The sequence below is a fragment of the Sceloporus occidentalis genome, unplaced genomic scaffold (assembly GCF_023333645.1).
Source record: "Sceloporus occidentalis isolate IW3139 unplaced genomic scaffold, rSceOcc1.0.p SCAF_43, whole genome shotgun sequence".
Lineage (NCBI taxonomy): Eukaryota > Metazoa > Chordata > Lepidosauria > Squamata > Phrynosomatidae > Sceloporus > Sceloporus occidentalis.
Window position 1 is genome coordinate 5,390,370 of NW_028317023.1, and position 14,370 is coordinate 5,404,739.

A 14,370-nucleotide genomic window follows, 5' to 3' on the forward strand; every position below is an offset into this window, starting at 1 on the left:
TAGTTTTCAAAAATATATGGTTTGGTGGGGTAAATTTAATTTGCTGGCTTCAAAGATGCCCCAAATACCACATAGAGACAGAATTACCAGATTCAGAGAAAAATGGTTTTGAATTAGCAAAACTCTACTTGTACTTATTGCCCCATAACGTGTAGAAGAAAGCAAAAAAACATAAAAACATTGGGTATTTCTAAACTCGGGACAAATAGTAGAATCTATTTAGCAGGTTTTTTCAGTAGTTTTTTATGATGAATAAAAGATTTTTCAAATAAAAGTGAGAAAATTTGTTTTTTTTTCAATTTTTTGTCATATTTTATTATTTTTATTATAGGAAATTACATCACATGAAAAAAATTATGGTGTCTGAAGAAAGCCCTTCTTGTCCTGAAAAAAACAATATATAACTTGTGTGGGTTTAGTAAATGGGTTAAGAGAAAACTACAGCTAAACACAAACACCGCAGAAACGATAAAACAGCCATTGTCACGAAGGGTACAAAAAATAGAATCAGCCTTTGTCACGAAGGGGTTAAAGGGAACTCACTCCTTTCATCTTCTATCACACGACTCTTAACAAACCTATCACACAAAACCGCTCACCCCTATCACACATCACATCTATCACAAAAAAAACCTTACTCACTCCCCGTCACTGGCCAATGTGGCCATCACTGTGTATTAGGAACTGTAAAGCTTTGCTTTTTCACCCGCATGAGCATTAAATGGAAGGTGGCCATGGCTATACGTGGCCAGACTGCTGTGATGTAATAAATAGAGGAGGGCTTTGCAGAAGTGACAGGACTCTGTTTCTAGGCAACAGGGAGCATTAAGGACAAAAACTAAATAACAGATAGCTTTCTTTTACTTCTCTCTACATGATGCAGCACTTATCTAGGGATATTTTAAGAGGCCTCCTAGGTGGAACAACACCTTTAATACTTATTTTGTAACTAGACTTCATGTATGTTTTTAACAATGATGTTTGGATGGTGAATTAAAAACCTAAATAAAGAACAGCAAAGACATTGGTTACATATATGGTTTGTCTGTTATAATTGTTCCATATTGACATCCAGAAATCCCTCTGATTTCTCTGGTAAATTATATTTAATACAGTAATCTGATTTTGAGCTGCTCAATTTGATAAATAGGGATTATGATATGTGGGTGAATAATGCATAGTGAAGCAAATGAATGAACCACTTTACTGACTCAGATTTCACAGATCAGTCATAATAAATGACTTGACATCTAACTGTACTTTTGTTTAGATAAATTATTGTCCACATCATTTCTTGTGTGACAGAAGCTTTCAGCAGTATTGAAGCCTCTCATTATTAAATAGGCAGATAAGCCTCCTTTTCCAATGGGGAAAATTTGCAAGAGAAATATCAGGGATATTCAATAAGCAATAAAATATCATTTTAGATAATTTACCAATACCTTTGCAACAATACAATATTTGTATTGCTTTTTCTTTTACTAAGTGGCAGTAAATGGGAACTGTCATTGTCAAACTTTTTAGTATAAGTAAATCTTCTTTCATTCTTGCAAAGGCTGCCTGAACCAATGAACATCAGCAATTTAAAAAAATCCTGAGAAAAGGAAGATAACTTTTCCCATGATATACATATATGGTGGGTTTTCAATAGAAATACAATGTTTATTTCACTATATAAACACTATCACATTATTCTTGTAAATCCTGACCGGTCTATTACTCTGCATGAATAAGCACAGCATAAAATTTTGCACCATGGTTCTCAAGGCAAATGGATCATTCCATATTAATACAAATAAAACACTGCATTTATTTCTAATGGATCAGGGGGAAAAAAAACTGTAAGCCGTAAGGCTTTTATAGTCTATTAGTAAAAATGGAAGTATTCAGTATTGACAACTTAATGCAGTAGTCCTTAACCCCTTAATGACAATTGCCGGTCCTGGCACGGCACGGAAAAGCATGTGCTTTACGACAATTGACGTGCCAGGACCGGCACGTCTTTAAACGGGTGCAGAAAGCGATCTACTATCGCTTTCTGCACCCAAAAAGCGTTGCTGAATGCCTCGACCTCGAGGCATTCAGCAACGCCGCGATCGGCACGAAGGGGCCATCTCTGGCCCCTCCACGGGGCGTCAACATCCGCCATACTTTGTATGGCGGCGGACGCCCGTTTTAAAAGCGTTTAGGAGGCGATCGCCGATCGCCTCCTAAACTTAAATGGTGTCGCTGGAATGCCTCGATCAGGAGGCATCCAGCGACACCAAACACTAACCTTTTGATGGGCTGTGACCGCTCCGGAGAGCGGTCACAGCCGCAGCTGCCGGCAATCTTCGCCATCAAGGAAGATGGCCGCCGTCCTGTAACAGGAACCACAAATTTTAAAAGTTCGCTAGATAGTCCAGACCATCTAGAGAACTTTGGCTCCACTTGCAGGTTGAATACAGGTACTGCATTCACCATGCAAGTCAATGGAGCCCAGCTTTCTAATCACAGTGTGATTAGTAAAAATAAATTAAAAAATAAAATAAAATTAATAATAATTAGAAAAAAATAGTAAAAAAACAGTAAAATGTAAAAATCATTTCCCACTGATGTCACTATCAGGGGAACCTCCAAGTTGAAAAAAAGTTAAATTTTTTTTAAAAAAAAAATAAAAAAAATAATATATATATATATATAAAAAATATATTTTTGTGAGCAAGTCCTAAAATTAGCATATTAGCTTAAAACAATTCTCGCATGGAAAGAGTTAAAATACTGGCATATTAAATGCCCGTGGGGTGTCTACTTTTAAAAAATGTATGATTTGATGGGGTAAATTGAATGGGCCAGGTTCAACAACGTCCCAATTAACACGGGGGGAAGGATGGCCACACATCTAATTTCCAATTAGAAAAATGCACACGTACCAAATGTGGCCTTTTAGTTCCCCCAAAAAATGACAAACCCATGCATGTGGGGTATCACTGCACTCAGGAGATGTTGCTGAACACATTATGGGGTGTCGTGTGACAGCGGCATATACCAGGAGCTGTAAATTCATACATAAAGTAGGTGTGTGTGGGAAAAATACACACACAAAAATATTACTGCAAACTTTGAAAAAATGCTGGTGGTAAAATATGTGCATGCAAAGAGTTAAAATACCAGCATTTAAAATACCCTGTGGTGTCTAGTTTTGAAAAATATATGGTTTTGTTGGGCACACTGAAATGGCCTGGCTCAAAGATGTACCAAATAGGGCATGGGCAGTGGATCCCCAAATGCCAAAGTTCAACATTGAAAAATGCGCATGCCCCAAATGTGGCCCTTTTGCCCCCAAACAGCCAGGCAAAATCATTCATGTGGGGTATCGCTGCGCTCAGGAGATGTTGCTGAACACATATTGGGGTGTTTTGTGATAGTGACATAAACTAGAACATTTTAATTCATACCTGAAGTAAAATGTGTATGACAAAACAAATGCAAAAAAATGACTACCATAAAGTTTGACAAAGACTGGTGGTAGATATGGTGCATGGAAAGAGTTAAAATACTAGCATTTGGAATACCCTGGGCTGTCTAGTTTTCAAAAATATATGACTTGATGGGGTAAATTGCATTGGCCGGGTTCAAAGATACCCGAAATGGCACATGGGGGGAAGAATTACCAGATTTGGAAAAAATGGCTTTGAAATAGCAAAACGCTACCTGTACTTATTGCCCCATAATGGGTAGAAAAAAGCAAAAAAACATAAAAACATTGGGTATTTCTAAACTCAGGACAAATAGTAGAATCTATTTAGCAGGTTTTTTCATTACCTTTTATAGATGAGTAAAAGATTTTTCAACTAAAAGTTAGAAACAGTAATTTTTTTCTAAATTTTTCACCATATTTTATAATTTTTTTAATAGTAAATAATATGATACAATCAAAACAATGTCATCTAAAGAAAGCCCTTCTTGTCCTGAAAAAAACAATATCTAATGTGTGTGGGTTCAGTAAACGGGAAAGAAGAAAATTACAGCTAAACACAAGCAGCGCAGAAATGTTAAAAAGGCCATTGTCACAAAGGGTACAAAAAGTAAAATCAGCCTTTGTCTCGAAGGGGTTAAACAATGCCTGTCAGGGTACATTAATCATCTGTTCATATTCCAATACATCTCAGAAAAAAAGAGAGAGTAAACCAATTATGTGTAAAAGTGCCAAATAAAAGTCCTGCTTTATTAATCACAATTTTGTGCTAATTTCATATATTAAAAACAAGTATATCCGCAATTATTATCTGGACTTTCTGTCTTAGCCTCCTTTACATAGGTTCAGATCACTGTGATCATGCACTCCTCCATACTGAGTCCAACACAATACATTTGGCATGATGTGTTCAACATCAAACTGATGCGTTCTTCTGTCCGTTGTCATCAAGAAGGTAACATATTCCTTTGTATCTAGTTGATATCGTCAGACCTCTCCCTATTAGATGGTTACATGATTGCATTTACATCTTCTGTATTTAGCACTAATTACAATGTTTCCATCACAATAAACAGATTCTTAGATACATAATATAGTCAAACATTGTATCAACTTTCCAACGTAAAAGTATTATGCAATGAATTTGTGTAGCCCAAATGGAATCAAAACACAAATACATTTCATTCAGATATAATTATTCACATATAATGACTTATAATATCATTGTTTTTAATCTCATATACTAGTTTTGTACCCCTTCTACATTATTATTATTATATCATTGTTATTAATGCCGTCTTATGCTTACTATACTTCCATATGTGGAATTATCATATCTAAATTTTATATATCTATAGATGTATACATATTTCCAAAATAGCACACAATCGCAGGTCTTTTTTCAAAGTTAGTAAAGTTTATTCAAGGGCTAGTTACATAATCTCCATAATGTCATCAAAAGATGATACCATAAAAAATTATGTAAAAAAAATGGCATAATTTAAATTTTTATTTAGACCATAAGCAATTGGGTTGTATAGCTTGAGGCATTACTAGCAGGAAGAGGAAGACGGTTCTGCCACTTTAGAGATTTATGTTAGACCTAGAGTTACCTAGAGTATCGTGTACAGCTCTGGAGACTCCATCTATTATTATTATTATTTATTGTTTTATATATAATAACAAACCAAATAGCTCTGAATTTTCATTTGAATTTTGTTGTTTCTTCACTCACCCTTATTCACTTGCTCGTGCTCTTTCACGCTCTCTCACCTTTTTTCACTCTCATTCACTCTCTCATAATCTCTACCTACCTTCCCTGGCGACTGCTTTTGTGTCCCTGTCTACTTGCCCTCCAGCTCCGCTTCTTCTTCTTTTCCATCTTCTGTCTTCTTTCTTCGTCCATTTCTTCATGGACAACTGAATATGGCCTTCTGGTGAACATCTGCAAAAGGGTGGAACCCCTGGTTTTTCCCCTGATTAGGGGAACAGGGGGAGAGGCTGTCCACGTGGCTCTGCCATTTTGCTAAAGTCCACAGAGAGACCAGAATAATGTAGCTAGAGCTGCAGAAACGCTTCTCTTTCTCAGCTAATCTGTTTTCCTTATTTTGGCATCCCGGTGAACTTTGGCAAAAGGGCTTTATTTATATATATTTTTTTTATTATTATTATTTTTTTTAGTAGAAGAATAAGGATTTTATAGTTTATTTGTAGAGATGAAAAGAGGTCATCATGTTGCTGGGCAGTCGCTCATTGGCACACAATGGTCCTTTGACTTGCTCTTTAACAACCTTCTCTACAGGAAATAGGGTTATCAGCCTGGTGCGTCCCTTGGGATAATCAACACTCAAGAGGTGCTTTCCATAAACGCCCGCTGGAATTTATCAGAAACATAGAAATTACCAATTAATATATCAGGCAATTTGCAAAAAGACGGAGCCTCCGGGCACACCCTCTCCTCAAAAAAGTGAAACATTATTCAATTACCTAAAAGAAGGGAATCAGTGATACAAAGCCAATGCTACCCCTTTTAACTTAAAACTACCAACTAAAGGGAGCGTTTCCAGGAGAGTGAAGATTTTAACCCTTTCACTATCCATTATAAACCAACAATAGTACTAGTACACACCTGTAAACTCCTGTCAATTCCCTTTAGTGAATAAAATAAAGGTACAAAGTAAAAGTGTGTGTATCAAGAATATCCCTGGAACAGAGTCCTGCAACACGTTGATTACCAACTGACAGAAAACATAAACACCATTAGTATCAAAGCAATACTTGGGGTAATGTAGTTGCTCGCTATGCATTTTAATAGTTATATATCTATGCATTTTAACTGTTGCCTTTATATTGTAAAACATGAAAGGTGCTTTGTGAAATGTGAATGGTCAATTGTGCCCTTGTGAACGTCTTACTTACTAGCATAGATCTTCTCACATCTCTGGTAAATGTATAGACGTATAAGCTAAACATTTCACACATAGGTATCATTCGATATATGCATCATGGAATTTTAATGTGCAATCTCTTATCAATGGAGCTATTATTTGTGAATCAAAGCAGGGGGTACAGTTAAGCCTACCTTCTCCTGTATGTTAATTTCTATTATTATACTCAGGACTGGTCCTAGACCAAGCAGCACCCCAGGCAAGAATACTCTCTTGCGCCCCCCCATTCTTTTACATACATGGCAATATTTTTAAAGCCTAGCAGGATTGAGCAAGGAAGATGCTATAACCAAGAGTATGAGTAAGGTGAAGAACAATTCTTTCTTATACAGGGGCAGCTGAGCCAGGTACACAGGGAGCATTATAACTCATCACAGAATATAATTGTTCTGCCCCCTACTCTTTAAAGCTTCTTCATTGCTCATTGCTTTGCTCTCTGCATGTTACTCTGTGTCTGCGCACCATCTTCCCGGTTCATACACTCTAACACCATTAGCTAACGCACATAAACAGGCATTCTAAAAACACACACTGACACTCAAACAGTGTACATACACTATAACACTGAACATGGTCACTCCACCCAGTCTAACACTGTATACTGATACCCCAAAAAACACACTCAAACACTGTACACTGGCACCCCCCCACACACACTCTAACACTGTAAGTTCACACCCCACAAGGTCTATCATAGTACACCTACATACATACGCTCATTGTAACATTGTACACACACAAGTGTTCTAACACTGTACACTGTCCCCTCACACACAATCACCATACGCTGACATGCACGCACTCTAACACTGTACACTGACACATACACAGTTTAACTTGTACATTGTCACCCCTCACATGCACATATTCTAAACCTGTATATTGGCACACATACACACTTATTTTAACCCTGTACACTGACACACAGAGATTGGCATAAACTACTAAATATCGCCCCTGGGTTAAATGTGGGTTAGAGTGAGATATCCTATTCGCATAGTAATGGATAGACTACACACATATACAGTGGTGGTGGTGGTGGTGTGTGTGTGTGTGTAGGAGCGGAGCTTTACCACCACTTTTTATATTCACTTTGTGACCTTTTAGATATTACTATATGGTTTTATATAACGAATCAAGGCATTTACACAAAGAATAATGTATTCTATTTACACAAGATAATTTATAAACACATTTTCTGCTGTTTCTGTTCAGATTATTGTAACTTTGGGCTGTAGGACTATGTAACACACTAATACCCAGAAAAAAATTTGAGATAATTGCAAAGAGGAACATCGGGGGAAGGAGGCATTTAAGGCCAGAAGAGGGACTGTGCCTTCTAAAGTGGGACACTCAGTTGGTATGCCATACAAATTAATTCCCCCCTCTATTTTTCATCGCATGGACTACAATATAGCGTTTATATAAAACTGCTGCATTTATGAAAAAAAATTGGCTTCAATGGCATGTTACCCAATAAATGTATACAATAATGGATCTGTCTATTTTGGCAGCTTTTGTCTTGAAATTTAGAACATACCCTGTTTATAATACCGAACTTTTGCAGTAATGCATACCGAAAATATGCAGATTTACCAGTGATAAGGAAGCTAATTCGGATGGCTAGGCAAATTCTTAGGGTTCTCGGAAACCCCACTCAAACGGAGCAGTGTACAATCCCTGCCTCTACCAAGATGGCTGACCCGCTCTGCGCAGTCACGTGACCTTCCAAGGCCGAGCCATCCTTCCTTCCTTCCTTTTGCTGTCACCTGTTGTCCTCAGACAAAGGGGCGGGGAGTTCCACCCACTGCCTGTGACGTAAGGGTGATGCGGAGGGAGCTTCGCTGTAAGCGGCAGGTACTGCTTGGGACGCCATGTTGTGAGAGGAAGTAAATTATCACTCCCGTGTGTGACAGTGTGGGGAGCTGCGCTGGAGCGGCAGACACCACTAACCCGCTACCGGACGAGCGGCAAAGCCAGCGGACAGCCGACTCACCTCGGTCTGTTCGCTGCTCCACTGAGACCTGTGCGGGAACCTCCGGGGCTCTGCGCTCTTCGCTCTGTGGGGAAGATGCCGCTGGCGCAGCTGGCTGACCCGTGGCAGAAGCTGCCGGTGCAGAAAGTAGAGAACGAGGTGAGTGTCGGGGCAACAGCCGCGGGAGCTGTCGGGGCTGGTCTAACTGGGTGACAACTAAATGACGGCGTGTGTAGGGTAAAAAAAAAAAAAAAAAGTCACTAGAGCAACGTGAGGGGGGTCGAGTAACCCTTTCGGTGCTATAGGGGGTTACTTTGCTCACCTGCGGTCGAATTGCTCATTAGTTTACGGGGAGTGACTCAATTCATGGTCTATGTATCTTTATATAATTTAACGGAAGAAAAAGTGACTTGGAGCTCTAAGAGAGCTTCTGGGGAGGAGAAGAGGAAGAGGCATGGTCTGACTTGTAGGGAAGTTGGACCTGTGTGGGGAGGAGAGGACGGTGTTGGGTGAAGGTGCTGGGCAGGAGAGCAAAGGTGACAGGAGGAGGAAGAAGAGGCTGCAGGTGGGTGAAAGGTGTCGGTGACGGGAGGGAGGAAGTGGGAAGAAGTAGGAAGTAGTCTGTCGTAATGTTATATACTATCTTTTGTGTACATCTATTAATTACAGGAACAGCTAAAGGGAGGACAGCGATTAACTCTCTTCTGTTCATTACGAAGGGTCATCGCTGGCAGGATCATCCTGTAAGAAGGGCTGAGCTGGCCCTGTCTAATGTATTATTCAATGACCGAGGAGCCTTTGGAGAAATCTCCCTGAATTATCTATACATTATTCAGGGCCAGACAAGCTTTTTCTGCAAACAGAAGCTCACAAGGGCTGGCTCTTTATAATGTATAGAGAAAACAGTTCTCCTGCAAACTCTCCCTTTAGTGAATAGAGCCCTTTGCGTTGCTTTACAGCTCGACGATGTATTGTATAAGCTAACAAAGAAAGTGGGTGGAAGGCAAAATGTATGGAATGTATAATGGAAAGGACCGGAATGTATACATTTGTCTATGTGGGTAGGAAAGAGCGCTGATTGTTTGATAATAACGTAAATATTGATGTAGATGGTCTAAAGAAATCGCATGTTAAAAATCAGCGTTTTCTGCCACATGGAATTTACAGAAGATGAATGCAAATGGTATTATTATTATCATCTTTTATTTATATAGCACCAACTATTTATATTGAAAAATATTAAAAAAAAAAAAAAAAAAAAAAGGTTGAACTCGATGGAGTTTTTTTTTTTTCTCAACCTAAATTACTATATAAACAGATTTGGAGTAACGACACCTTAGAAAGCAAGGCTGTGCGTTCATTCTGAAAGGCGTTTGATTCATTATGTCGGGAATGTCCCAAATAATACATAGAGCAGCACGCTGAAGCCCTGCCAAGACTGATTGGTATAGAAAGTACCGGTAATGTCGGATGCAGGAATGATTTAACCCTTGATGTATCATCCAGATCTTAATGACTGGTATGGTGCTAACTGTATCTAATCACTGTGTCAAGTGTCTTATATATTTTATAGATACTATAGTTTTCCCCTACATTCAATGAATAAGTGTCTGGTCCCTTTATGTGGAAGGTTGTCTATCACTTTAAATATAAAGAAAATCTATATATTATACAGATTTAGTAAAGATAATACCTTTATTTGGTAACTGATGTATAATGGATTCCAAAGCTTTCAAGGCTACCTAGATAGTATCAAAATCCATAATACATATCTAGGTAGTCTTGAAAGCTTTGCAATCCATTATACTCAGTTAGCCAATAAAGGTATTGTCTTTACCAAATTTGTATAATAGAGATTTTTATATATTTAACTGATGGATAATGGATTGCAAGCTCTCAATACTATCTATGTTTCTTCTTCAGGCATATTACCTAGAGACTTATTCTTAACAGCTTGCATTCCATTATGTCAGTTATCCAATAAAGGTATCGCCTTTACTAAATTTGCTTTCTCTCTTTCTATGGCTAACACAGTAAAACGGTATACCTATACATTATACATACGCACACGTGTACGCACACTGTGCCGTATGGGTGTCCTTTCTTGCCCTTCATGTCTTTCAGTTTAATTGGGTTTTATTAGCTGGTGAAGGAAAGCGCAGTCAGATGCTGTCATTTCAGTCTCCGCTCATCTGTAACCTGACTACCGTTCTAGCAGTCATCTTCTCCAACACAAAGCAGCCTGGCAGAGATAGACAATGAATTATTTATGAGACCGGAGACCTCTGGGCTCCAGTATTTCGCTACTTATGTTCCGCAAAAGGGGCAGACTGGTCTAGATAACTGGCCTCTTTTGTTCTTCTCTTGTCTGTCGAGTGGTACACTGGAGCACACAATTCTACGTAGGGACAAGGAGTGTTTCCGGTGGAGTCCGTAGTTAAGACTTCATTTTTTTCTGTCCTCTGCCCCATGAATCTTGCAACATCATTTGTGGGTGGCGATGAGTATGTGGGAAAAGAGCATCCGAGATCTAAGTTCTTACTACTCCTGGCAAAGTAACGCAATTGTATACAATGCTTCCCGTGGAACATCTGAACAATGCCTCTTGGGTTTGCTCATTTAATGATCGCTATTAAACTTACACTTGGACTTTAAGCTCTTCTGAACTAATGTATTCATACATATATCTGTAAGACTACTGCCCTTATTGTACCTCCCTTTTATTATATGGTAACCTGTACAGTGCAAGGTATATACCGTATGTTACAGGGTGACCACATTTTATTTCTGCCATTCAGGGACACGCTATGCGGATAAGATTACACACACAGGCGTGTGTGTGTGTGTGTGTGTGTATGTATATATATATATATATATATATATATATCTTATTCTGGACCAATGTATTGTCCCGGATTGAGGCCTAATGCCGGACAATCTGGGATATGTGGTCACCCTAATATGTTAGTGCTTAATAAATGAAGTTAAGTTACGTTCTTATATGTTGTGTAAATTGCAAACATAAAAGTCTGATTGTGTAAGACAGTTTTCACAAACGTGCTTAGAAACTTTGTGTTATAATGTGTCTGCCGTTCACTTACTTTTTTGTAAGACACTGTATATTTAAAAATATATTTGCCGTAGCAATTCTTCCATAATACAGTGTAGTTTGAGGTATTGATTTGTAGCATATTTTAAAATGTTGTTTTTATTTGGCTTTTATGGTGCTTGCGTAAGTATTCTTTTCCTGCACATTAATATTTCATGGCGCTAAGGCCAAGAACAGCTTTAAAGGGGCACTCCAGCCATGATATGTACATTAACATGTCCCCTTGGAATGATGCAGCAGAACCCTCCCCTATGCAAATGTCCGGGTCGAACGCATCTTCTGCTTACCAGTGTGCATGCGCAGTATACTCACAACCAGCTCCAGCACTGTGTTGCATGAGGTTTAATGAGACTCCCTGCTAGAATGCATGTCAAGCGGCCAAAGCTAGCACCAAACACAGTTAACGGGACGGACGGTGTGGTTCGTGTCGGGAGCGGCAGTCTTTCTATAAGATTTTTTTTTTTATATTAATAAAATAAAATTTTACTATTATTATTAGTTCTTATGGGTAGTGAGTGCATACTCAAGGACTCAAACTGTAGGAAAGGGGTCTATATTTTTACATGCTTGGTTATGAAGCCCATTTCATCTGGGAAAGAGAGCGTTTAATATATACAGAGCATAGGGTTATTTTATCTGTGGTCTGTTAGATATTGTCTGGCACTGCCGGACGCTGCTGGTTGGAAATCCCGTTGGCTGATGCGCCTACAAAACCTTTTAGGTGCTGATTGGAAAACTGAACGCTGCCAAATCGTTAATTTCTCATTCACACACTTGGGGCAGCACAACATCTGTTCATTGGGGATGGGAGCTTTGGCTCTGGCAGCCTTCAAGTTCCAATTGGCTGAGGTGTCGCCATCATGTATGCTGCAAAGCTTTCATATGGAATATCCTACTTCACATATCGTGGATAGCGTTTAAAAAAAATACTAATGGCATTTTAATTAATTTGTTTAATCTGCGTTATGCTCATTCATTTTTCTTAACGTTTTTAGCTGTTCAATTAATTTAATTTAGTCTGTTTTGTGTCCTTCTGGAATCATTCATTAAAGCTATGGAAGACCTTTTTTTAGAGAAACTTTTTTAGAGAAACTGAAAATAGGGAGACTCTTCCCTGTATTACTTGCTAGACAAATTTATGAACTCCTGAGCTGCAACATCATAGTTAAAGAATTTTATTTTTCCCCACCCAGATGTTCCTTTTTTTTTTTTTTTTTTGTTTTGTTTTTTTTTGTTTTCTTTTGGTAAATGGTAAAATCACTCAACAAAGAGTATGTATTTGTATTGATAATATTATAACCGGCTAATTAAAATTGCCTGCCTCTGCACTACAGGATTTCTTTTCACAACATTATTCCTCCCAGTAAATTCTGTCCCCCTGTACATTTGTATAATATAATATGAAATATATAAATATAAAATGAGAAATTAAGCCATTTGATCCAAATTGTTAAACCAAGATTTTTTTATTTTTCTATTGTTGTAGTCTCCACATGTCCAGTGCTAAGAAATGTCGTTCTGGCAAATAAAATAAGTTATTCTAAGAGTTTTGACGGTGATAGTTACATTTTATGTTTTCATTGAGAAGAAAAAATAAATATATATATATATTATATAAATTTATATTGTTTATATATTATTTAAAATCATCAATTTAATCCAGAATGTAAAAAAAAAATTCTGCCTTTTTTTGTATTACATTCTGCGCTAATATTTTTGTTTCTGTAAGAGACATCACATGCTTGTTGGAAACTGTGTGAAATTTTAGAACCGCTTATTCCAATATGCATCTGATGGCTTATAGCTTAGATTAGTTTGTTCTTTTACTTTGGGTTATAATGAGAATAAACTGCTGACTGTCCATCTTCTTACTCAAAAGTAGAATTGGCAAAACAAAACCCAAGAAATCTCTAGTACGCTAGCTACACATTATTAGGGCCAACTGTGGCCCAAATATAACTTTACCCAGATATGTGAATGACAAGCTGAATGGTCTTGGGGCTAGTTGATCCATATCAGTCACATTTCTTTCCACCGGTCCGGTTACCCAGAATGTGATGTGTGGCTACCACAAACTCCAGCAGAGAGGCTTTGGCCAAACCATGAAACCCATGGGCAGAATCGAGTCGTGATCCACGTGGCCAACTTCTGGGGCAATGAGCTCATTGTGCGTCAATCGGCACAAATGGTCCTGTTGGTTTCCATGGTCATTGCTGCACATCTGGAGCTTTGCTAAACTACTTTTTATTTCTGCATAGCCAGCATTGTGTCATCAGTGGAGAGGGAGTTTGATAATTTACCATGTTTACTGTTAAAATCCTAATCGCGGGAACCATCTGTATGTGTGTAATGTATTACGTTACTACTTCTGTAACATTTGTGCCTTTTTGTTTTCAATGGATGGAGTAGTTCTCCTCTTTGAAGCCTCAAGGTTTTGGGAGCGCTTCTTAGTCCTCATTAGTCCTAACGTTTCAGGAGGTAAGACAAATGCAATAATTCACCAGATTTAATTATTTCCTTATTTCTCATATATATATATATATATATATATATATATATATATATATATATATATATATATATATATATATATATATATATATATATATAACCCTTCTAGTTTTGGTGCACTGAGGAGGTAAATAGAAGCTGTAATGATGGCTGCAGCCTGTGTGTATCATTGTGATTAACGGTGTTCTTTCCATGGGCTGAAACCCTGTTATCTGTGATCAATTCCTTTTTTGTTTAGAACTTTAAAAGCAGATATCTCTGGATTCGCTCATCCAGTTTGCTAGCTTGAACCTGTAGACATGCGCACACTGTAGGGGTTTTTCTCTCTGATGGGGACGTTTGGTTAGCTGGCTCAGCCATAGGTTTCATT

At 38.1% G+C, this 14,370-nt stretch overlaps 1 protein-coding gene across 1 annotated transcript in view; it reads left to right on the plus strand.

Moving 5' to 3' along the window:
• Nucleotides 1–8,476: 8,476 nt before the first annotated feature.
• The window catches only part of LOC149289754 (ribosomal protein S6 kinase alpha-3-like), a 52,167-nt gene continuing 46,273 nt past the window's right edge, over nucleotides 8,477–14,370 (plus strand). The window contains exon 1 of the mRNA XM_089490185.1: nucleotides 8,477–8,539. Within this exon, the coding sequence (XP_089346311.1) occupies nucleotides 8,477–8,539 (63 nt within the window). The remainder of the gene's footprint in view (nucleotides 8,540–14,370) is intronic.